Source organism: Cervus elaphus, chromosome 25, assembly GCF_910594005.1.
Source record: "Cervus elaphus chromosome 25, mCerEla1.1, whole genome shotgun sequence".
NCBI lineage: Eukaryota > Metazoa > Chordata > Mammalia > Artiodactyla > Cervidae > Cervus > Cervus elaphus.
Window position 1 is genome coordinate 15859690 of NC_057839.1, and position 25527 is coordinate 15885216.

The following is a 25527-nucleotide window of genomic DNA, read 5'->3' on the forward strand; positions in this document are numbered from 1 at the left end:
GAACTCTGTGTTGCTGAGGCTACCACGCCTTCATACACACCATTCCTCTTGCTCCTTGGGAAGGCCTTGTCTTTCTGTCTGATAAATGCCAACCTACCCTTTAAAACCTCCCCACGATTTTCTGTATGGTACATCTCTCAGCTCCTATGTACCTGGTAAATACTTCTTGATCGCCCTGATTTGCAATGATTCACCTGCACCCCTTCACTGAAGGCATGCCTGTGACTTTCAGCTTTGAGTCACGGTGCCCAGGCACACAATAGATGCACAATAAATGTGGATTAAACCGGGCTTTCTGAAAAAGGGGTAAGCACGGGATAACCAATACCTGACATGCCAGGGCAGGAAGGAAGCATATTCTATCCTGCTAAAAGACATATATTCATGCTCAAAACAAAAGAAAAACTCACCAAACACCCCATATGTTTCTGGAGAGGAGACACAGAGTGCATAAAAGTTCAATGCATTCTGACAACTACAGCAGTTAGTTTAAGATCCCTGAATGTACCTGCTGCTCATTGCAACTGCTGAGTAATGTGAATTCAGCAAAAATAAAGCAAAACTGAAATAACCTTTTATCCCAAGGGTTCTCAGAAAAATACATTTGGAGCCTCTGTCAAAATGATGAACTGAGTCACAAACTACCCAATGGCCTGCGTAGGATTATACTGACTGAGGTGTCACTGAGGTTTGGAGATTATCATTTAAGCCCAAAGAAAACATGACAGATTTCTTACCATTAAGGTTAAAATTCAAGCATCGTCTAGAGTCACTACACTTCAACAAAACTAAGGGTGCACTGTAAAACCAAGCAGCAACATTTATAAATAGATGGTGTGTGTTTTTTTACAGTGTGACATATAGAAGATAGAAGTCAAAGAGACGCTTGATCTCGCCTCCCTCAAAATTTTTAATTCAACCAGAAAGGAAAATATGTCACAAAGAAATAGTAACACAAAGCAGGCAAACTAATTCCCATTCTAAGTTGTAAGGGGATCCTCCAGTGAATGGAGAATCCAAAGATCTATGAAATTCACAGCCTCTAAAAAGTGCAATTCTTACTTCAGTTTAAAACAACACATTTTGGTTGAAATACCCTGTTTATTCAGCCTAGATTTCTGTCCCTCAAAGCAGCAGGTGAATGGCTGTATTAAGACCACCTTGAGGAAATGAGGAGGGGGAGGACAGGTAGGCAAAGCCAGTCATAAAAAAAGGAACCATTACCAATGGAAATGTGAGGTTTACAGCAAAACAGCAAACAAAATCAGCTTGCATCCAGACAACTCAGTGTCTGCCACATGCCAGTTCAAAAGGAATGAAGAGAACAAAATATCATCATTGGGACATAGTACAGGGAAGTTAGGCTTTCAGTGCATCAGGACCCGTTCAAGAGTTCAGGCCTGAGGGTCAGTTTGTAAGCGCCTTTTCCCAAGAATTCAGGAGTTACGAGCCAGGCAGAGCTTTGAGCTGGAAGAGAAACCTTAAAAGCATCCCCATGAGAGCACAAACCAACAAAGCAGAGCCATGCCGAACAGCAAAGCAGACGCGATCCGGCAAAAACCCGAAGGCCTCCATGATGACAGTTTCTACCACGATGTACACTGAGATGAGTCGGAAACCATTCAGCTTCTCTTTCTTTTGTCTAAGTGGTCAACATTCTATCCTGAGGTGCTCCAAGACACTCATTCACAAGTTCAAAGCTGGATTTTATCCTTTGATAGATGTAAGAGGCTGATACTGAAGAAAAGGTTATCATCAAGTCCTCTGGATTACAACATAATCAGAAGAAACAGTGGAAATAAAATATGCAAGCAAATGTACAGAGAAGCAGCCAGGCTTGGGCAGGAGAGCTGTCCCAAGGGCTCAGGCACATCCAGCTGAGGATGAAGGTAAGGCATCACCACCCGGACACGGGGCACACCCTCAGCGAGGCTGGCGAAAGGGGCAGGCAACCTGGGAACGGACAGGTCGTTTTCAAAGGGCAGACTTAGGGAAGCCGATCACTGCGATAAGAAGGACTGACGTGGCACATAGAGGAGTAGGACTGGGAGCCGATAAGGGTGGTCACAGAAGGGGAAGAGTCATCCTACAAGCAGAGGTTTCGTGTCCTTACAAAAGCAAAAAGAACACAGAGCTAGAGTTGATCGCTGTATAATAAGAGAAGGCAACAGCCACATACACTGACCCGGAGAGCGGGACACCTGCCCTTCATCTTCCCGAATCTACATGATAAACAGAAAGCAGCTGGGGCCCCGGGAAACCTGTAAGTAGGTGTATCTAGAGCTGGTCTCCAGGATACAAGTTCCCAAACTCTGTGAATCCTGGAAATCCCCAGTTAACAAACAGGCTGTGACAACCTGTATTCTGAGAAGGGAGGGAAGAAATTCCACCTCTCTCTCTGTATCACGAAACTGAAGGGACGGGCCCATGACTTGGGGAATGGACACAGCCCTCCCACACTCTCATCTGGCTGGGAAGAACCCAAGTTTCTTTAGAACCGAGGCTCTCTGCCAGGGCGAGCTGTCTCAAATGGAGTGTTCCAGGCTGAGTAGGAACTGCCCTAAGGCCGTGGTCGGACCAGCCTGAGAGTCCTTGATGTGTCTGCCTCAATAACACCATCAAACATGTAAGTACGGGAAGGAAACACTCCAGTTACTCCTCAGTTTCAGACACACAGGCATGATGCCAGGGCAGACTCCTCTCGCCCAGAAGTGGCTCCAGGTGAGAGGAGCAGCTATATCACAGCCCAGGCTACATCACTCAGACACGGTTAAGACTCCTGACACACACGTCAGAGAATTCACTGCCATGAGGAGCACAGGCCCGGTTCCGGTACAGTAGGTATCTCTTCAACTGATCCACTGTTTGGGGGCGTCTGGTGTGTGGATGACACAGCCTGTACACAAATGACCAACACCGCAAGAGTCTCTTTCTCTCTGAACACTGTAGCAGAATGTGAAAAGCACAGCCATCCTATTTAAAAGGGACAGCTTTAGATCATCACATGGTTTAGTGGTACCAGCATCGTTCAAGTTACATGAAAAGCTATGATTTACAAATTGATGCAATCCCTTTCTCTCGCACACATACACACACACACATATTTTTCTATATGTATATATGCATGTATATATAAACAGCATATGCCAGTGTATTCCAGGACACTTCTGAAATTTAAGAAATACCATGAGAGAGGTCAAAAGGAAAAACTACTAAGTTTTCCAAAGCATCACATATCTGCACTAACGCTGCAAAAAGTTACTGGTACAACCAAACAGAATGAACCACTTTCCTGTGTTCTTTAAACACTGGAGGACAGAGATTATGAATCTCCAATCTGATAGCCAAGCATCCTGTTTATTTGACTGTACCGCGGCCTCGTGTGTGTTCACGTGTATGTTCAAGGCAAGTTCTGAAGAAAAACAAAGAATCTGTACTTACACAACTCAGAGGGTGTGCCCCTCTAAAACCACAATCATGCCACCTGCCTGTGCTGGACACAAATGCAGAGAGAGGAGGCACACCTCCTTTAAAATCATTTTCTTTCACCCAACTGTCAGCAACTAACTCTCAACTGCCTTTCACTTGTGGCTTGAGCTTCTCCTTGATTCAAAAAATCTTTTTTCTTTTCACCTACTCTAACAGATATATGTTACAAAATGAAAAGGCCAGTCCTGTACTAGAAATACACGTCAGCAAATCAATTTAAAAAATAAAATGCAAAGTTATGCAGACTTATCTCTTTAAGCAGACAATTTGAAACAGGCAAACTTGAGCTATCTTTGCGCTGGACATGTCCATTGTATAAAGGTTAAATATTTAATAGAGCAGAGAGAGCATCTGAAAGGCTCTACTCAGAGAAGCAGACGCTCCCATCATGGAGTGAATGAAATGGACAAGCGATCAGATCAAAAAGAGTGAGCAAGGATCTCTTCCCGCTTCCCTGCTCTTCCCACCACTCACAACTCCAGGTCCCGATTCTCCACATTTCAGAAAGAGAATTCCGAAAAACCACATTTATCAGGATGAGCCAGGAAATCCGCGAGGAGGAGGGAACACCTGAGCCAGGGCGCCCCTGGCAGAGCATAAACTTCTCAAACTGTTACCCAATCAACAACACCCCAGTTGCTAGGGGGGGCCCAGGCCGTAGGGCAGCCTCTGAAGCCAAAGCGTTCATTCCCTCTCCAAGGCAAAAAGGAACCCCCGCGTTTTTACCTTTGTGTTCGCCGAAGCCTGTTCCCACTCCTCAAATGAGGCAAAGTAAAGTTTGAGAGCACAGTCCAAAAATTGGGGTCAGACATATCCATTTCTTTCTCGCTTCAATTCACCGCGGGTTCGAGGCCATAAGACCAAAACGGAGAGGAGGAGAGAAAAAGGAGAGCGGGGGAAAAAAAAGACAAAAAGATCCCAATTATCTACTCACTCCCTCCAGAGGAACCGTGCTGCGAACTGTGATCTCAAGAACAACTTGGTGCGTGAGTGAGAAGTACCCGTCCTAGCCTTTAATTAACACACAGCCATTTCTCCAAGGTTCAAGAAACTTATTTCCTCTTGGGTTTGCCCTCTCCTGGTCAGCCTCGGCCAGCTATAAACAGTAATTACACGAGTTTGGCCGAGCGTCCGGCTCAAAACGCTGTCTGTGTGTGATTCAGTCCAAGGTACTCTGTCATCTGTTTGGCAGATACCATTTGCAGCTCCTGCGGGGGGGTGGGGACGGGAGGGGTGACGACTATTTTAAGTCTTCGGTTCCGGGAGGGCTGGTTGCTTATCAGCAAAACCATTCAACATCCGAACATGCCCAGTGCTGAGTTTCCTCTCGGTATCTACATACAAGGAAAGGAATGTAAATGGAAAAAGCTCCTCTTCTTCGCCCCTCCTCAAAAGAAAAAAAAAAAAAAAGGAAACTTAAAAGCACTTTGAGAAAGCTGGCCTGTTGGCGGACGGCAGCCAGACACCTTTGTGCAGCCTCCGCGGGAAGGGGCCGGGCGGCGGGGACCGGTCCGGGCGCAGACACTCCCCTGCGGAGCGGGGCCTCATGGGAAAGGCGGCGGGCGAGCCGGTGCGTGAGCCCCGCAGACCGCGACCCCCCAGCATCTCCCGCGGCCCCCGCAGCCCCAGCGCCGAGCCCCTGGCGGGTCCTCCCCTCGGCATGAATAAACCAGCGCAATCCGGAACCGGGTGGAGAATGCCGCGCACACCTGGAGGCTGGTCCGTGATTCACTGCAGACTGGATCGTCAGGAAAACGCTCCGAGGAAGTCAGTAATGACTCTTTGCCAAGAGACGCTGTTGGTTGCGTAGAAAAAGCACGCCAAGGGGATGCCACACTCACCTAAAACCTCAGTAAACTGAATTTACGAGTTTACATCCATTTGATGAATTGCCACAGCGCGCATATGTGTGGCTTCACCCAATCTCGGGACTGGTCAACCACTACCTGTGAAGACACTGCCTGACTTTCAGTAAACCAATGCTAGAATCATTTTCCTGCCAGGAGTGTTAAGAGTTTGAAAGGAAGGAATGAAGGGGAGGTTGGATCAGTGTTGTCATTCACTTCCAAGAAAGCCACAGTATTCAAATTACTCCCCAAACCCACCAATGGTTATGATTTTCTTATATAAAGAAAACATTAGAGTTTAAATTAGCTGCCTCAAATCTGGTGTAATATGGCAAGAAATACCAATTTTTTTTAATGTCTAAGCAAAAATAACACTTAAAAAGATGGTTTACGTCATCCAGTAAATATTGAAACAAACTTGCTTACAGAAATATATGTTGTTGTTCAGTCCAGTCGCTAAATCTTGTCCAACTCTTAGAAAGGTGAAGAAAAAGGCAATGGGAGTGGTCAGCTGACAAGGGAGCCGGGTAAACAAAACAGGAATCTGGTTTAGGATGTACTCTTTATCTGATTCTGGTTACCCACAGATATATTATCACCCCAAGAACTCTAAGAATTTCTGATAATTCTCGTCCAGGGCTATCTTATGCATTATCTCCCCAAACTCTTAGGGCCTCCTCAGATCCTTGAAATCTATACAAGTAGACAAAGATGACAATATTTTCTCAATTTTATGTGGCAAAATACACTTCATCAGATGCTTAGGAACTTGGTCCAATATTTATTGCCCCATACTAAGTCATATCTTCTTTAAAAAAAAATGGTTTTAAATATTGAAAAAAGTATCTTTTAAAGGCTTACACAGAGATGGTACCATACTCCAAAGCAGTTTCCCAACCTCAGCACTACTGATATTTTAGGCTAGTTTTTTTGTCTGGGACGGCGGGCCGGGGGGGGGGGGGGGGGGGGGGTGCGCGCGCTGTCTTGTGCATTGGAGGACATTTAGCAGCCTCCTTGTTTGCTACCCACTAGATAGCAGCTGTGATGTTCAATGATATCTGCAGACATTGCCTTAAGTTCCTTGGAGGACAAAATGGCTCCTGGTTGAGAACCACCACTCTAGATAAAAGCTTTCTCTAATAAAGTAGTATAGAATATTGGTTAAGAGCAAAATTCCTGGGCTTGAATTCTGGATCCAACACTTACTATGACCCTAAGCAAGTCAGTTAATGTCTGCCCACTTTCCCTATTTGTATGGGGTCCATGACAGAACCAACCTCTAACAGGTTCACACATATAAATGAGAAGACATACATAAAGCCCTTCATGCAGTGTCTAGAACACAATGCACAGAAATGTTGGCAATATGCAGGCGCTAAAAGAATACCATGCTGGACAGATGCAAGTCTGGAGCAGAGGGCATACCACAGCATCCTCTCTGCTTTCACGGTGCTCTGAACATGCTTCGACGGGGGTGCTGGTCACACTGTATTACAATTGACTGTTTACTGCTGTCTTTCCTATTAGTCTGTGAGCTTCCTCAAGGCTAAAGTCATGTTTTATTGATCTCTGTATTTCTACAGTCTGACAGTTCCTGATTTATATAAGCATTCAAGACATGCTTTTTGAATGGGGATACTTCAGATGTTCAGGTATCTATTCTTTCTCTTAAGATGCCCTGAAATTTATCAGTTTTAGCAGGTCTATTGATTTACTCAAAGAATCTTGAATTTTAAAGAAGCCCATGAGGATATTTTTAAATTCTAAAGACTTTCTCTTATTGACTCATTTTTATCTATATTCTGTAACTGGAAACAGTAGTTAGGGTAACATTCTTCGGGTCTTAACATGGCTCTAAGAAATGTCGCAATCAAATCCAGGATTAACTCTCTTTGAATCCTACCCCCCACCCATCCCCAAAGATAAGCCCCCAAAATGTTTTGTGCTCACTTTTTAGGTATCTGGATAATTACATATCAGAGGCTGCCCAGGGAAGAATAATGAAGCTGGTGAAGGGACTTGAAACTGTGCTATATAAATTACGGGGTTGAAGGACCCTGATGAAGGTGGAAAAGACTTAAGAAACTAGCAACAGCTGTCCTTGAACACTGAAATAATTACCGTTTGGAAGGATCTTCAAGTGCAAAGATGAAAAAGGCTGAAACAACAAGGCCTTGCTATGTGGGTGTTAGACGGGAGGTAAATTGAAGGAGATGCAGTGGGTGAGATTCAAAATCTGAATGACTTAACGCTGGGGCAACTCTGTACCACCAACTCTCAGATCCTCCGTGGTCCTTCTAGAAAAGTCTGCACATATGGGCAACACCACAAAGATGACAGCAATAAGTTGGATAAATCAGTGATATAAAACATTAATTCCTTCCTTTGACTGACTGACACACATTCTGGTCTGTGGGCAGCAGCAGATGTCGTAACTATCTCCACCTTGTACATTTTGGGGACTCCACCATGCAGATTCTCAAAGGAATAGGTAAAGATCTGAATATTTTTAATGTTTACTTTAAATGTTTAAAGTATACTTTAATGTTTTTTGCACTTCAAAGTCTTTAAGAATTGGGGTTGTATCCAAGATGGAAAGTTAAAATTGGTAAAGTGTGTGAAGAGCCGGAAATGAACTAGTTAGTACAGTGAAAGTGGCTAATATATTCCCACACTCCTTTAAGAGTAGGAGTAGGTGTGACACTGAAGTGTAGCTTGTCTCCTAACCTGTTTGACTTGATTTGGGAACCTATGATTCAGAAGGTAATGCAGTCAGTAAATACAAGAATTAAAATTGTCAGAACTACTGACATTTTTATTCAGACAAAATAACTACATGTGTAGAAACTAAAGTATATTTTAGTTCCAAAGGCAGTCAAACTCTGGCTACAGAACTAAGAGGAAACTGAGATTATTGGAAATTCTTAAGACTACAGCTGGTCTATGGTCACTACACAAATATTCAGTAAGATTTTCTACTTATTGCACAATAACTAAGCCTATATGGCAGTGGACAAGCTTTGTGATTCAGAATACTCATTCATTTAATCAGGTTGATATTATCAGTCGTTGTTTTTATGAGAAAGGTGAATGAAACTGAAAAATAAGCTTGTCACGCTCCTGAAATGTTAGTTTAAGATGAAATAAGTATTTAAAGAAGGGTCAAATTCTTCACTATTCACCATCTCCTAATATAAAAAATTCCAGATCCTTTTTGCAGACTTAATTCTTCTGTCTAAACCCCACCCTCTGATCCATGTTTGTTCAGTAGGGTTTCCACCACTTTACATAGAACAGCATTAAGGACTGGGACTTCGCCTTGAACTTAGACCCTGCAGGAGGTTGAGTTTTCTAGTGTAGGTGTGAGGCTAGGAAGCTGTTAGCTCCCTGCACGGTCACCCTTGCGACAGGCCATGTCCAGTGAAAAGACGCTAAGGCAAGTGGAGTCCCTGATGAGTTTCCAAATGTATTCTGATCTTGGCCTGGTCTGGGAATTCTGCTACACATTAACTTTGATCTCTGTCCAACATTATCAGAGTACACAGAAGTGACTGCATCCCCAAGGCTGTCCATACCTACAGGTGTACTTTGGTCATCTTCTAAATGCTGTCTTGAAGAGTTTGAGTCTAGGAGTATGAAGAGCAAATTGCCCATCCTGAACGAACCATCCTTGTAATCACTGTACCTCTTAAGAAAAAAATTAAAAACTGGGCCAGAAATGTGAAGAAAGTTGAATCAATGGGAACGAGTTGTAAGAAAGCTCTTCTAGAACTACTAAGCAAAGGTTTTTGCTTCCATTGCTAAAATATGAAGGAAGATAAAAGGATCAATGAAAACTAACCTGTAAGGATAGATCTGAATGCTGCAAAGCCACAAGATGAATAATAATCAGGGTTACAGAGTGCCATGAATATTAAAAAAAAAAAACATGTTTAAACAATATCACAAGGTAAGAGAGATTCAGATTTCTAAAAGGAATAGATGAAACAATAGATAAACCAAATAAAACTGATTTCTCTTTCCTGATAGGTTAAGTAGAGAACTACATAATCCCCAAGGGCAGGTCAAAGGACAAGGTCCAGGAGGGGAAAGACAGAAAGATAGGCAGACTGGGAAGAGAATGTGATATTTTCCTCAGGTATTCCCTGGAATCCAGAAGAATTAAAGGCTCAGAAAATGTGGCAAATAACCAATACCTTCACAAAGTCAAAGCGGAGAGAACAAATAGACATGGGAAACGCACTTTTCTCCCAAATTAGTGACTCCTTGATTTGTGTGAAAGATAAGGAGATTAGAACATGCAGGACCAAAATCACTGATTCTAAGCATGTTACTCCAGCACTGTCTACCGTGTCATCGACTCTCAAGCCAGGGAAGGTTCTGGGTTCTGGGAGAAGGCCCATAGCTTAATGTGCCTCTGGGAGAGGAGTTAGGCTGCTAGAAAATGTGTCATCTTTACAGAGCTGGAGGGGTTCATCCTGTAGGAGGGAGACTACTGGGAGAAAACCAGAAAAGAGTGTGTCTCTCCACTCAAAATCACTGGCCTCTAACAGAGCTAAGCAATCCAATTTTGGAACCAAGAGTAGTGCTTAGAGACCAAGGCCATCATCTGACAAATAGGAAGGCTAACTCCTTGACCGCTTTATGACCAATCTTCCTTGCCACTTACTCCAGACAACCTTCCTGTAAGCCTCCTTACCCATACTGGGTTAGGTATCCCTCTACGGGGCTCTGCTCCTGAGAGCTCGTGCAGAAAATGTGTTCCCCCACCACATCAGTATCTGCACGTTTGCAGATGGGTTCCCTTAGAGTAAGAACTCCATGAGGGCAGAGGCTGTATTGCTATCTTTTAATCCTGGATACAACCATTAGAATGAATGTTAAGGGAGGAAGGGGAGAAGGATTTGCTCAGGGTAAGAAAGATACTTGATAGCAAAGTTAGGTCTAGAATCCTGATATTTTGAAGACTGACCGCATCTATGGTGGCTCAGAGGTTAAAGCGTCTGCCTGCAATGCGGGAGACCTGGGTTCGATCCCTGGGTCGGGAAGATCCCCTGGAGAAGGAAATGGCAACCCACTCCAGTATTCTTGCCTGGAGAATCCCATGGACAGAAGAGCCTGGGGGGCTACAGTCCACTGGGTCGCAAAGAGTCGGACATGACTGAGCGACTTCACTTCACTTTACTTCATGTTTTAAAAAACATTTTTTGTCTACTATTCTTTGAATTTCATGAGCCCATAATATTATCCACATATGCTGTACCTGTTAAGAAGGTCTACTGTCTCAGATTTCAAAATCTCTGAAAAGAGACCATGCATATGTGGTTGTGAGTTTCCCTGGTAGCTCAGATGGTAAAAATTTGCCTGTGATGCAGGAAACCTGGGTTTGATCCCTGGGTCCAGAAGATTCTCTGGAGAAGGGAATGGCTACCCACTCCAGTATTCTTGCCTAGAGAATTCCATGGACAGAGAAGCCTGGCTGGCTACACTCCATGGGGTCACAAAGAGCTGGACACAACTAAGTGACTAACATATATGTAGTTGTATATATGTGGACACATGTAAATATGTGTGTAACTAGTTTGTATGAAATGCAAAATGCTTTTTGAGTAACAGTGAACCTTAGATACTAATCATTGCATTAGACTCTCGATCTGGAGTTAACTTCAAGGACACAGTGTTTCTTGATCCAGAAGCTTGGTCTAAGGTACATCATTTCTCATCCAGCTCCTAAGCATGAATTACAGTGCAATTATAAGAAGTGTCAATTAAGTGGGTCACTGTGGTTATATTTAGCCCTTTAGTAGCTGACACTAAGACCTTTCTGTAATATAAGATTAAGGTTAATTTATCAGGTCTTCTTTTCTTGAACATTTTTCCAGGTCAGACATCTAAAGTTATGGAAAATTATCCCATTAAAATCAGAGATACGAATTTCCCATTCAAGTACCATATAGGGAGCATATACAGACAGAGGTAGAAACCATGAACTTCTGCAGCAATCAGAATTTTGTTCCATTGTTAAAGCTGACTCAAATTATTCCACAAATGAGAGGATAGTATGTCAGTGAAGATACAGAATTTTAAAGAAATATTAATTCATCAGAGAATAAATATGGGGTTAAGCATAAAAAGTAGTAACCTCTTCACTTTTCATAAATCATAGAAATGCAATTAAAACATCAATCAGATACTTTTCACCTGCTTAACAGGAAAAGACTAAAAAAAGATAATAATAGTGAATGCTGGTGAAAGCACAAGGAGATAAATATGCTTTACCAACTTTCTGGAAAGTAATCTGGAGAATGAAAACACACACACTACACATATGAACGTGCATTTATATATGTGCACATATACACAGATACATATAAATGTATATATATGTACACATAGACAAATGATATACACACATATATTTGAACTAATTCCACATCTAGAAATTATACAATAAAATTGAACACACAAAAATCTATGCATATGAAAATTAATCTTAGAATCCCTCATAATAGTATAACACCGGAAAAAACCCAAAGGTACAAGACAAGGGCAACTATTAATAAATATTGAAACAGTCATAAGATGAAATGCTATAAAGCCAATAAAGACCACTATGGTAGAAAGAGTAATGCCTTCCAAAGATAGAAGGTTCTAATTCCTTAATCTGTGAATATGTTACCTTAATAGAAATTTTGCAGATGTGATTAAATTAAGGATATTGCAACAAGGAGATTATCCTGTATTATCCAGGTGGGCCCTAAATGTAATCACAAATGTCTTATAAAAGAGAGGCAGGAGATTTGATTACAGAAGAATGTAATATGACACTGAAGCTAGATGCTACGCTGATAGTTTTGAAGACAGAGGAAGGAGCAAAGAAAACAAGGAATTCAGTTCTAGTAACTGGAAAAGGCACAGGAACAAATTGACCTCCTTGTTTCTAGTGGGATATCAGCCCTGCTAACACCTTGATTTCAGCCTAGTGAAAGTGATTTTAGACTTACGATCTACAGAATTCTAAGAGAATAAATATATGTTGTCCTAAGCCACTTTGTTGGAATTTGTCACAATGGCCATAGGAAGCTAAAACAATGCTTTTAAAAAATATGTAACAAATGGGAAATGCTCTTGAAACAGGTCTATTTTTAAAAAAGGAAAAAACAAGAGTTCTATGAGCTAAGTTATTTACAACATAGTAAATATGAATGTACATGAAGAGATGGAAATAAAGCATTTTTAGTGGACACTTATGAGTATGGGATTATGGTTGATTTTATTCCTCTTTATACTTTTTAGTAAAAAGTATATATTATTTTTTTAATTGCCATTTTTAATAGGAACTGAAAGTTCAAGTTACTGAGAATTTACAAATATTTTGAGGTTTTACAAATTTAAGAAACACACACTTTCACTCTGAAATTTCATAAAATTTGATTGCTATTTTTGACAAACAAAATTAATGCATTATGTAAAAGCTCTACAAGCCTTATAAATAAATACCAAAATTGCTCTTAAAAAAAAAGTCTACTCTCAGGAATTTTATAAATAAAAATGAAAAATATCTCTTTTCCAGATATAAATCCTTACCTGTCTATGGCAACTGGGCAAATGGGTATTTGCAAAGCTGACTGGGTTATAAATCCATACAGAGCTTTGTTTTGGGTTGAATATATATGTTATTACTTGCAGATTCATTAGGCTGTGCATTTTATGTGAACAGTTTTGAATTCCAGAGCTGCTTCACTCCACTGGGCTGTAGATAAAACCTTTCTTCTTTCATGGCTCAGAAAAATCATATACTCTTGAAAGCAAGCTCAGTTTTAATATTAGCCAAATATGTGTACCATAAAAAATGATGTTCATAATTTTGAAGAATTATATTAGCTATAATTTGGGATCACCTCTCACCAACACATACAAACATTATTTTTAATGAGGCTTAGATAATTCAGATTTTACTGTCTTTACTTAGCTAGAGTCTAAAGACTGAAAGGCTACGACCAGGTTTCTGATGCCAACCATGGAAATATTCTTTGAACCAATGTATTGTCATACATGTCATAGAAGACAACCATATTAATGTTCATAGGGATCAACAAACTTTCAAAAATAAGTTATTCCGCTTAATAAGAGCTATAACAAAAACCCATCATGTCATCCATTATAGTGATAGATGAGAGATGGATGAACATCTATCAACATGAAACAAGAATTATCTCTACCAGTGACTCTTAGAACACAGACTTCTAAAGAATGTTAATATATCAAGGTTAAAGGGGGAAAAAAGGCCAGATGACATGTACATGGCAGGAATAGAAAATTAAAGAGAAAAGAGCAAGTCCCACTTAAAATGGCAGAAATATAGACTAGTTTGGAAAATTAGAAAATGGGGGAAAAGTATGCATACATATAACTGATTCACGTCATTGCGCAGCAGAAACACAGCGTTGTAAAGGAAATGCGCATATGTGTGCTCAGTCACTCAGTCGTGTCTGACTCTTTGCGACCCCATGGACTGTAGCCCACCAGGCTCCTCTGTCCATGGGCTTCTCCAGGCAAGAATACTGGAGTAAGTTGCCATGCCCATCTCCAGGGGATCTTCCCAACTCAGGGATTGAACCTGTGTTTCCTGCCTCTCCTGCATTGCAGGTGGATTCTTTACCCACTGACCCACCTGGGAACCTGTAAAGCAATTATACTCCAACCAACAAACTAATTAAAAAAAAGGAAAATGGGAGAAAAATAAATTGGGAAGGTTTTACTATATACAAAGTGATGAAGAATAATGGATGTTCCTGTTTTCTCCCTACTGGTCACACCCTGGTCGTGCCCTTTGTTACTTCCTGCTTGGATTAATACCCTTCTCTTCCTGCTCCCCCTCCAAATTATTCTTCCAAAGCTGCCCAGCTCCAGTGGATGCACACAATCATTTCACTCCCTGTGCAACAAGGTTCAATGGCTCCTCACTCACATAGCAACATTTCTTCAAGTCTGGTTCCTGTGCTACCTACCATCCTTGAATTACCTCGAGAGCTTGTTAGAAATTCACATTCATGAGGCATCTTCAAACCCACTGACTCAAGATTTCAGAGCATGAAGCCCAGGAATGTGCATCCTATCAAAGTGCCCAGGGGATTCTCACATACACTGAGGTTTTAGAGGTTTTTCCTAAGAAAATCAAAACCTCTTTAAATGAAAGACTTTATGGTGCAGTCCCTTGTCATCTCTTCTGCCTCATCCTTTGATGTGTGCCTCTTCGTGGTTTATGCTCCAATAAGACTAAAATATGTACCTGTCAGAAATATTGAATTACTTTAAGCTCCCCAGACACAGTAGCTCTGCCATACCTCATTGCCTTGGCACATCCTGTTCCCTGTTTCTAGAATTTCCACCTCCTCTGCCTGGAAAACTTGTGCTCATCTTTCAAGTGTGAGCTATAAGGTCACCTCTCCAGCATAGCCTGCCTAACTTTCTCCCGCAGGCCTAAGTGTTTTTCCTCCTGAATCGCCAATGAATTTTATGCATATACATGCCTCTTTTACAGCATTCATTCTACTGCGCACCATTGTCTGTATATAGGTCCAGCTCTCCACTAGGCTTTAAGCTCTCCAAGTACAAGGTCAGTTTCTATTCATCTGTGTATAACTCCAAGTACACAGTAGATATTCAGCAGAATGAGTGAATGCATATATATTATTTTCTAAAGTTAGCTTAAAAAAAAAAAAAACTAGACTGATTATTTTTCTTTTTCCCTAATAGAAAGAGCTCATCGGCTTCTACCCACAAGCCCTAGGGGGATGCTTCTAAAACCATCTTGACTTTTGTCAACTGGTTGGATGCTTTTTTCTTTTAAGTCACTGCCATTATTGACAGCCTTCATGATGATTAATGAAAAGAACAATAGAAATTTAAATCTCTGATTTTTAGGCATATTTTAATAACTCATTAAGAAATGAATCAAAAAACACTAGTTGCTTTTTTTAGTTCAGTTCAGTTGCTCAGTTGTGTCTGACTCTTTGTGACCCCATGAACCACAGCATGCCAGGCCTCCCTGTCCATCACCAACTCCCGGAGTTTACTCACACTCATGTCCATTGAGTCGGTGATGCCATCCAACCATCTCATCCTCTGTCGTCCCCTTCTCCTGCCTGCCTTCAATCTTTCCCAGCATCAAAGTCTTTTCCAATGAGTCAGTTCTTTGCATCAGGTGGCCAATGTATTGGAGTTTCAGCTTCAACATCAGTCCTTTCAAAGAATATTCAGTACTGATTTCCTTTAGGATGGACTGGTTGGATCTCCTTGCAGTCCAAGGGACTCTCAAGAGTCTTCTCCAACACCATAGTTCAAAAGCATCAGTTCTTCAGTGCTCAGCTTTCTTTATAGTCCAACTCTCACATCCATACATGACCACTGCAAAAACCATAGCTTTGACTAGACGGACCTTTGTTGGCAAAGTGGTGTCTCTACTTTTCAATATGCTGTCTAGGTTGGTCATAACTTTCCTTCCAAGGAGTAAGTGTCTTAATTTCATGGCTGCAGTCACCATCTGCAGTGATTTTGGAGTCCCCCAAAATAAAGTCTGTCCAACAAGTAAAAAGTAGCTTTTTACTTCACAACAAATATGCCTGAAATAAAGAGTTACTTTGTCTTTCTTGAAAAAAGTGATTAAAAACTGGAACTTGGGCAGGGTGACCTTTACCTGAGGGTGGAAATTCAGTCTTACTGGGGACATGATCAGCATAAACAACCTGCTGCTGTGATCAGAGAACTGAGAGTGCCAGGGCAGTCGTGCTCACGATGAGCAGCCTGCCGATGACCACTGCACAGCCTGGGGCTCCCAGCTCAGCTACGTCTACTTCCACAGCCAAATCTTCCATCCTGTTTAGGAGGAGCTGGAAGGGTGAACGGACACATCTGTGCAACATTTGACCATCAGCCTCCTCTGTCCATCTCCCGTCCTTGCACCTCTCTTCCTCTTTGGCAAATGGCCATCCCTACATCTCAGTCCTGCTCTTCTTCCACAGTCAACCAATCCCTTCCGAGGGTTTAGCTAAGAAGAAATGTTTCAGTTGATGTTTTAGTGCTGAAGATGTGACTATTTAGTTGGGTTTATAAGCATTGGTGATTTATAATATTTTAGGTGTAGAGCAAAGTGAATCAGTTATACAGACATGTGTATATATAAATATTCTTTTTCAGGTTCTTTTCCATTACAGGTTATTACAAGATATTCAGTGTGGTTCCCTGAGCTATACAGTAGGTCCTTGCTGTTTATCTAGTTTATATATCATAGTATATATCTGTTAATTCCAAATTCTTAATTTATCCCTACCCCCGCCCTTATGGTTACAGTTTTTTTCCTATGTCTGTGGGTCGATTTCTGTTTTTCATTTGTATCATTTTTTTAGATTTCACATATAAGTGATATCATATGATATTTGTCTTTCTCTGACTTACCTCACTTAGTATGATAATCTCTAGGTCCATCCATATTCCTACAAATGGCATTATTTCATTGTTTTTAATGATTAATATTCTATTGTGTGTATATATACATATATATGTGTCTGTGTGTATCCATATGTGTACATATAAATATGGATCTCACATATTCTTTATCCATTCATCTACTGATGAACATTTAAGTTGCTTCCATGTCTCTGGCTAGTGCTTCTATGGACACTGGGGTGCATATATCTTTTTGAATTAGCATCTTCATTTTTTCTGTATGCATGCCCAGGAGTGGCGCTGCTGGACCATATAGAAAGTCTACTTTTAGTTTTTTAAGGAATCACTATAGTGTTTTTCCATAGTGACTATACCAGTTTACAATCCTATCAACAGTGTAGCAGGGCTCTCTTTTCTCCATAGAGCTGGGTTTACATTTTAAAGAGGATTCAAATTTTTAGAGTAAGGAACAAGGAGTAGGGGTGGGGCAGAGTCTACCCCTGAGACTGCAGGGGTCTGAGTTCAGTGGATTATGCTACCAGTCAGAACCCAGAGACAAGGATCCTAAAGAGCGGCAGCCATCATCGCATCTCCCCACTGCCTTTCATTGGAGAAAACCAGACATGAGGATGCAAAACCTTGCCCTGAAAGGGTTAGCAATCTCTGATGTAGATTCTACTCTCTTAGTTTCCACACAAGCATCAGGGGTAGAAGACTTAAGTGTAATAATTATGCCACCACCAAAAATGGTCATTATAGATTATAGAAAAGCATGGCTATACGTAACTTGAAAAAGACAAGAGAAGAAGTTTAACTATGATTATAATCATATAAAATCATATATGTATATAGAAAAAAGATTTATAGGCATCATAGAAAACTGAACATAGTTCATCCTAAGCAACTTATCTTAGTTTTTTATTTCTGCTGTTGTGGTTTTAATACATATGAAAGCACAGTGTAAATTTTAACAGTTATTTCCTGGTCTTTAGTAACTTGCTCCATGATTGTATCAACTCTGCCTTGCTGCCAACTCATCTTCCCCAAAGCAACACCAACCCCCATTAAATAACACTGCCAGAGACAAAACACAAGAAAAAGCAGGAGCACTTGGGCAGTCTCCGATGGGGGCTCAGGGAGGGACAACCTGTTCTTCACAGACACTAAACAAAGCTAAAACTGAACTAAAACTAAACATCTAAAACTAACATCTAAAACTGGACATCTCAACATCTTGAGTGACATCTGACGTTATCAAAGTCCTTCCTCTCCTCTTCAAAATAATCTTTTCCTCTAACAGGATAAATAGCTTTATCCACAGCTTTAAAAACATCACTGCAGAATTCAAAGATCCATCCATTGACTCTGTCCCAGAAATGGGATCAGATACAGCTAGCCCTCCGTAACCACTGGCTCCCCATCCACTGATACAGAGGGCCCACTGTCCTATGCCATTTAATACAAGGAACATGAGTGTCTAGATTGTGGTACCCACGGGGGATCCTGGACCCAATGCCCTGTGGATACTGAGGAATGACTATATGTAACTCAGTGAGTGACCAGGTATCTGTGGAGTATCAAGCATGAGGTATTGTTTGTCACTTTCAGCTTTTCTGGGAAGCAAAGCCTGCTGCATGTAATTTTCATAAATGGAAAGCTCTGGCCCAGCCCTACAAATCACAAAGGGCTTTTGTGTTTTGAAAATACAAGTCAAGGAATGGAAGTTCTGGATGGATCAAATACCCACCAAACAGGTGATTCATGGGTTGAGCCCACTGGTTAACATAAGTATCCAAACAAGGGCAATTTTGGAAAGGAAGAGAGAAAGAAGACTTTGTGAGGTCTCATAAGTGAGTGCCATGCCATAGGCTGCTGAATTTTTCAGTGTGTTCCTTCCAAAGGAAGCAAATGAAAGAACAAGTGGGAAACAATGAACAGATCCGAGTATGCAAACCAAACAGCCAGATTTTAGAAACGCATGCTAAGTCCCACAAGAATGTGTCATGCTTGCAGTCTGTAACGTCCCTCTCCTGTGCCACTGGCTACCTCAGAGGATATTAGCGTATAACTGCTTTTTTGAGTGAAGCAGGAATTTAAGGTCCTATATTTTAGAGTCACTGTGCCTCAAGAAGCTTTCACTGCAACAATTCTGAATCTTGTTTATTTTTACTTTTCATTCAAAGACTCAGCATTTCTGAAGGGAATAACTAAAATCATAACATGTTATTTTCCTACAAATAGCCCAGTAAATAAAACAATGACACCTTCTTTCCCAGTGAAATCACATCTAATCTACCTGTCAGATTCCTGGAACTTCTAGAATAGATTCGTATCTCGAAGTTTCCAAGAGTAGTTAAGTAACTTAAAAAAAAAAAAATCTCATAGAGAAATATGACCAAATAAATATACCATCACCTGAGAGATAAAAGAATATAGCATAGTTCTGGTCATATGGTTCTTTAAAGTTGAGGATGAAAACTGAATTCATAAATATAATACACTTCTAATTAAAGTTTATTATAATCTCAAAACAAAACTAATAGTGTTTCCAAGGTGATATAAAGCTTTATTTTTCTTTGTTTGATTAAACAGAATAAGCAAAACATGAAAGACAGAAACTCACTAATGATCCATAAATTTCACCTTATGAAATTATTTTAATTTCTTGCCACAATGGACCTTCCAAAATGGCAACCCACTACAGTGTTCTTGCCTGGAGAATCACATGGACAGAGGAGCCTGGCGGGCTACAGTCCATGGGGTCACAAGAGTCGGACATGACTTAGCAACTAAACCACCACCACGGAGTGGTCAGCAACTGGCAAACTAATAAAATTATTTTAACTTCTTGCCACAGTGGACCTTCCATAGAGTGGTCAGCAACTAGCAAGCTCTAAGTCTGAACTTCACTTCTTCTACTTCTCCCTATGAAACCTATGTAGGCTTGCCAGAGAACAGAGAAATGCCCTAAGGTAGAGATCTAGAAAAAAACAGTGAAAGCAAAATTCTCAGCTACTTTGTGTGTGTGTGTGTGTGTGTGTGTGTGTGTGTGTGTGTGTGTGTGTGTGTGTGTGTGTGTGTGTGTGACAGAGAGAGAGAGGGAGGGAGAGAGAGAGTCGGTGTGACTATTCTGGCACTGACTACAGATTAAAAAAAATTAACGAAAAGGAGACATGGAATACAATCATCATTTAAAACAGATTTAAGGTAAATGGTATAAAAGCTATTTTATGGTTTAAGCAAAAAATATTGATCATATTTTACTTATTCTAGAAAAACACTTTTTTCTTTCTTGGTTGAAAAAACTTCTACTTAGGGTGAATGTGTATGTAATTGCACACACACTCTTGGGAACTCCCTTAAAAAATTTATCTGAAACTGTATTTTTTCCTTAAAGAAGCTGGTTTCAATATGTCAGTGGGGGAAAACAAGTAACACTTCACCACATAGTACAGCATTTTCACAGGGATGTGCTTGTGTACCAATGAGTTTTAACCAAACCCACACACCTGCACTGCTATCACGGACCCATTCCGAAATATCAAAGACTCTGCCCAGTCTACTTGAATAATTCTGGGCTGACACATACTTCAGCGGGGTGGTGAGACCCTCAAGTGATCAATGACGGCACAGTCCCTCTGAAGACAAACAGTTTCCCCAGACACTCTATACTGTTACTGTCGTTGAAGCCTAGATGAGCTGGCTGCCTAAAGCAAAAATAAGTAGACTTCACCAGATTGTGTACAAATAAGGGTGGAGAGAAAGACGTGGTTAAAAGGTGCTTCTGAGAATCTAAGAAGAGGTCAAATTCAGGGCCATTTAAAATACGTCAAGGTTCTAACAACTCTCACCCTTGGAAGCTCCATCTGACATACTATCAAACATATTAAAATACACCCAAATCATGAATCGAATCTTTATTTTCTCCCCTGTGAGATATGTTTTAACTATTTCACATTTTTGCTTTATAAGCTAAACAATCATCACACAGTTGAGAATTCATGAAGTGAGAAGATCTAAAATAGAAATTGCTTTCAAAAATTATATTTTTATGACCTGTTAAATTTAACAATTAATAAAGTCGATATGCTATGTTACAAGTATTCCTCTAATAAAGCTGTAAGCGCAAGTTGACTTCAGATGTTAAAATGTGAAAAAAAAATCTATGTTTTCATAGATAAAATATGGTATAAATTTTTATTCTTCACTTTTCTTTTTGTGCCCTTTGAACAACACTTTCCCCTTCGCAACAAACTTGACCTAATTCTACAAATGTCTGTGCTCGGCAAACTGGGCATGTATGGAGAGGCGATCTCCCATAAAGGTGGAGAATGCAGATTCTTGAGCCACTGTCTGGGTTTCTAATTACAGCATCAATACTTACTAGCTCTGTGATGTTGGGTAAGCGCCTTGGTTTTCTATTCTATAATGAGAATAAGAGTACTTACCTTCCAGGATTGTTGCCAGGATTATGTTAGTATTTTTTGAGCATTGAGAACAGTGCCTGATATTCTAGAAGTATTAGTCATGTTACTATTATTTCGAACCTAATGCATGAAATGGTTCTGAAAGAATCATTCACTTTCCCCCAACAAAGCTGCTCATCTATGGGAACCATGTTGAAGGAAGTGGATAGACCACAAACTTCAGGCAGATATATATCCATATGCCAGGTCTTAGACCAATGTCTTCACCTTCCTTTTCCTTCCCAGAGATTCTTCGCTGGGCTAGGAACTGGGGTGATCCCAAGTTATGATAAGGATAATTATAGGATAATTATGATAAGGATAATTCTTTCCAGGTTAAAGGTCAAGACACAGGCTCAGGATCAGAGAAGTTAAACACCTTGTCTCTCCAGAATAAATACTAGAGTCAGCTCCCTCTAGCGGCTGAGATATTCAATTACAACTCCCTCCAGCCAGGTGTAATTCTAGGTCTGCTGTCAAGAAAATAATCGAGAAGATGGTAAACCTAAGTGAGGAGCTTCCCTAGTGGCTTAGGGCATAAAGAATCCACCTGCACTGCAGGAGACCCAGGTTCTGTCCCTGGGTCAGGGAGATCCCCTGGAGAAGGGAATGGCAACCCCCTCCAGTATTCTTGCCTGGAAAGTCCCATGGACAGAGGAGCCTGGCGAGTCACTGAACAAGCATGCACGCAAACTTAACTGAAAAGTTCATTCTAAGCCATTAAAGAGCAAGGTGCAAAATAATAAACCAAGTTCATGCAGAACTATTGAACATTTGTACAATGTCATAACTATTAACCTTAGCATCATGAAAAGAGCAACTTTAATTAAATGTAACCCCATTGTAGGTATTTAACACCTACTTCAGGGTCCTCTAAGTATAGTCAGTATAAGCTACATGATAAATAGCTTTTTCTTTCCTAAGTTTTTTTTAATGGACGGGGCTCATTAGTTTACATAATCACCCCTAAAACTAGGACAGTGCCCCCCCTGTTGCTCTGTAGTAAAATATTAATCCTACCAAACCAAATATTTGACATGATCTGTTGGGCTTGGAGTGTTTTCCTTAAACCATTAACTTCTCAGGGGTATGAGGAGGCAGGGAAAAAAAGAAAAATACCACATCTTTCACTACAGCTGTGTTACATAAGGACTATATAGCAAAAAGATCCAGATTTTCTTTACAAGTACTGAAATTCTTTTTTAGCAATTTATGTCCTAAACCATATCAGCCACTCAAACCAGCTCTTCTGAAAGGGTCTGATTTTAAAAACACATTGCCCATGGTTCGTCAGCATATGCTATGTGCTATATGCCGATGAAGGAAGGTTATAGCAAATAAAATGTAAAAGTGTGACTACTTTTTCATTTATAAATTCACTTAAGAAGGCTAAAAACTGTCAACCCACCAGAGAAAAATCTTTCTAAATCAAAGCTCTCCTGTTTTTTCATATAAACTTTATACAGACATTTGATTTTTAAAAACCTTATATAAAATACACCCAGTTAAAGAGAGTATTTTATTTATTTTTGTTTCCTTCCAACTCCAAAAAGTATATTTTTTCTTTCATGCTATTAAATACACCAACATCAAGGAATATTTTTTAGTATGTACAGTACCATGTAAATCTACATAATTTCATACTCCCTTAAGATAATGAGAAGTGTGTAAGAATACATACATGTGCATGCATACCTGTGTGAAGCAAAATACTGCGTTAGAGAAAGAAGTTACGATTTTTAGACATTTTTATTTGCTATGTTGGCAATTCGTCTAAGTAGCAATATTCTCTCAGCATTTGGACCCACAGGGCTAGAAATGAGCCATGGAAAAGAAAAATTGATATGCACATTTATGTATTGTCCTTCTTTCTATAATAAAGATCAATTATCTCTCTGTTTAAAAACCAGTGATCCAGAATTTTTAGGACAATGAAAATATCATACTCTGTATGATACCATAATGATGGATACATGTTATTATACATTTGTTCAAATCCATAGACTCTACAACACCAAGAGTCAATCATAATGTAAACTGAGGACTATAAGTGATAATGATGTATCCACAGAAGTTCATCTGTGGTAACAAATTCATCACTTTGGTGATGTAATTCCTAAAAGATGATGCTGTGAAAGTGCTGCATTCAACATGCCAGCAAATTTGGAAAACTCAGCAGTGGCCACAGGACTGGAAAATGTCAATGTTCATTCCAATCCCAAAGAATGTTCAAACTATCATACACTTGTGCTCATTTCACGTGTTAGTAAGGTTATACTCAAAATCCTTCAAGCTAGGCTTCAGTAGTGTGTGAACCAAGAACTTCCAGATGTACAAGTTGGGTTTAGAAAAGGCAGAGGAACTAGAGATCAAATTGCTAACATTCGTTGGATCACAGAGAAAGACAGGGAATTCCAGAAAAACATCTACTTCTACACTAAAGCCTTTGACTGTGTGGATTACAACAAACTGTTTAAAATTCTTAAAGAGATAGAAATACCAGACCATCCTACCTGTCTTCAGAGAAATCTGTATGCAGGTCAAGAAGCAACAGTTAGAACAGGACATGGAAGAATTGACTGGTTCAAAATTGGGAAAGGAGTATGTCAGTGCTATATATTGTCACCTTGTTTAACTTTTATACAGAGTTCAGGTCTGTTCAGTTGCTCAGTCGTGTCTGACTCTTTGCGACCCCATGGACTGTAGCATGCCAGGCTTCCCCGTCCATCACCAACTCCCAGAGCTTGCTCAAACTCATGTCCATCAAGCCGGTGATGCCATCCAACCATCTCATCCTCTGTTGTCCCCTTCTCCTCCTGCCCCCAATCTTTCCCAGCATCAGGGTCTTTTCAAATGAGTCAGTTCTTCACATCAGGTGGCCAAAGTATTTATTGGAATTTCAGCTTCAGCATCAGTCCTTCCAATGGATATTCAGGACTGATCTCCTTTAGGATGGACTGGCTGGATCTCCTTGCAGTCCAAGGGACTCTCAAGAGTCTTCTCCAACACCACAGTTCAAAAGCATCAGTTCTTCAGTGCTCAGCTTTTTTTATAGTCCAATCCTCATACTGGAAAAACCATAGTCTTGACTAGACAGACCTTTGCTGGCAAAGTAATGTCTCTGCTTTCTAATATGCTATCTAGGTTGGTCATAGCTTTTCTTCCAAGGAGAAATCATCTCTTAATTTCACGGCTGCAGTCACCATCTGCAGTGATTTTGGAGCCCCCCAAAATAAAGTCTCATTGTTTCCCCAACTATTTGCCATGAAGTGATGGGACTGAATGCCATGATCTTAGTTTTCTGAATGTTGCATTTTAAGCCAACTTTTTCATTCTCCTCTTTTACTTTCATCAAGAAGCTCTTTAGTTCTTCTTCACTTTCTGCCATAAGGGTGGTATCACCTGCATATCTGAGGTTATCAATATTTCTCCCAGCAATCTTGATTACAGCTTGTGCTTCATGCAGCCCAGCATTTCACATGATGTACTCTGTATATAAGTTAAATAAGCAGGGTGACAATATACAACCTTGACATACTCCTTTTCCAATTTGGAATCAGTCCATTGTTCCATGTGCAGTTCTAACTGTTGCTTCTTGACCTGCATACAGATTTCTCAGGAGGCAGGTCAGGTGGTCTGGTATTCCCATTTCTTTAAGAATTTTCCACATGGATGTGAGAGTTGAACCATAAAGAAGGCTGAATACTAAAGAATTGATGCTTTTGAACTGTGGTGTTGGAGAGGACTTCTGAGAATCCCTTGGACAGCAAGGAATTCAAACCAGTCGATCCTAAAAGAAATCAACCCTGAATATTCACTGGAAGGACTGACGCTGAAGCGCCAATACTTTGGCCACCTGATGCTATGAGCCAACTTGTTGGGAAAGACCCTGATGAAAGATTAAAGGCGATGGAAGAAGGGAGCAGCAGAGGATGAGATGGTTGGACAGCATCACGGACTCAATGGACATGAAATCGAAGCAAACTGCCGGAGAAGACACGGAAGGACAGAGAAACCTGGTATGCTGCAGTCCATGGGGTCGAAAGAGTCAGACACCACTGAGCAACTGAACAACAACAATAATTCATGTATAGGGCAAGGGGCATGTGGTATATGGGAAATGTCTGTACTGTCTTAATTTTGCTGTGAGCCTAAAACTGTTCTGTTTTTTTTTTAAAGTCAAAAATTAAAAAGAAAAAATCTTGCCCTCTATTTTAGGCCAAAGGACTAAAATAAAACCCCCCAAAAAACACCCTATAATCCCTATCTACCCTTAT

General features: G+C 40.5%; 1 protein-coding gene across 11 annotated transcripts in view; it reads right to left on the bottom strand.

Moving 5' to 3' along the window:
• MAST4 (microtubule associated serine/threonine kinase family member 4) overlaps window positions 1–25527 on the bottom strand; it is a 603634-nt gene that overhangs the window by 168770 nt on the left and 409337 nt on the right. Inside the window, exon 1 of one of the 11 annotated variants that reach the window (XM_043887661.1) lies at window positions 4216–5670. The exons of 9 other annotated variants lie outside the window; for them this stretch is intronic. In XM_043887661.1, coding sequence (XP_043743596.1) covers window positions 4216–4307 — 92 coding nt within the window. In that variant the 5' untranslated portion in view covers window positions 4308–5670. Of the gene's footprint in view, window positions 1–4215; window positions 5671–25527 lie in introns of those variants that run through there. One more of the 11 variants, XM_043887666.1, reaches the window with a different exon arrangement.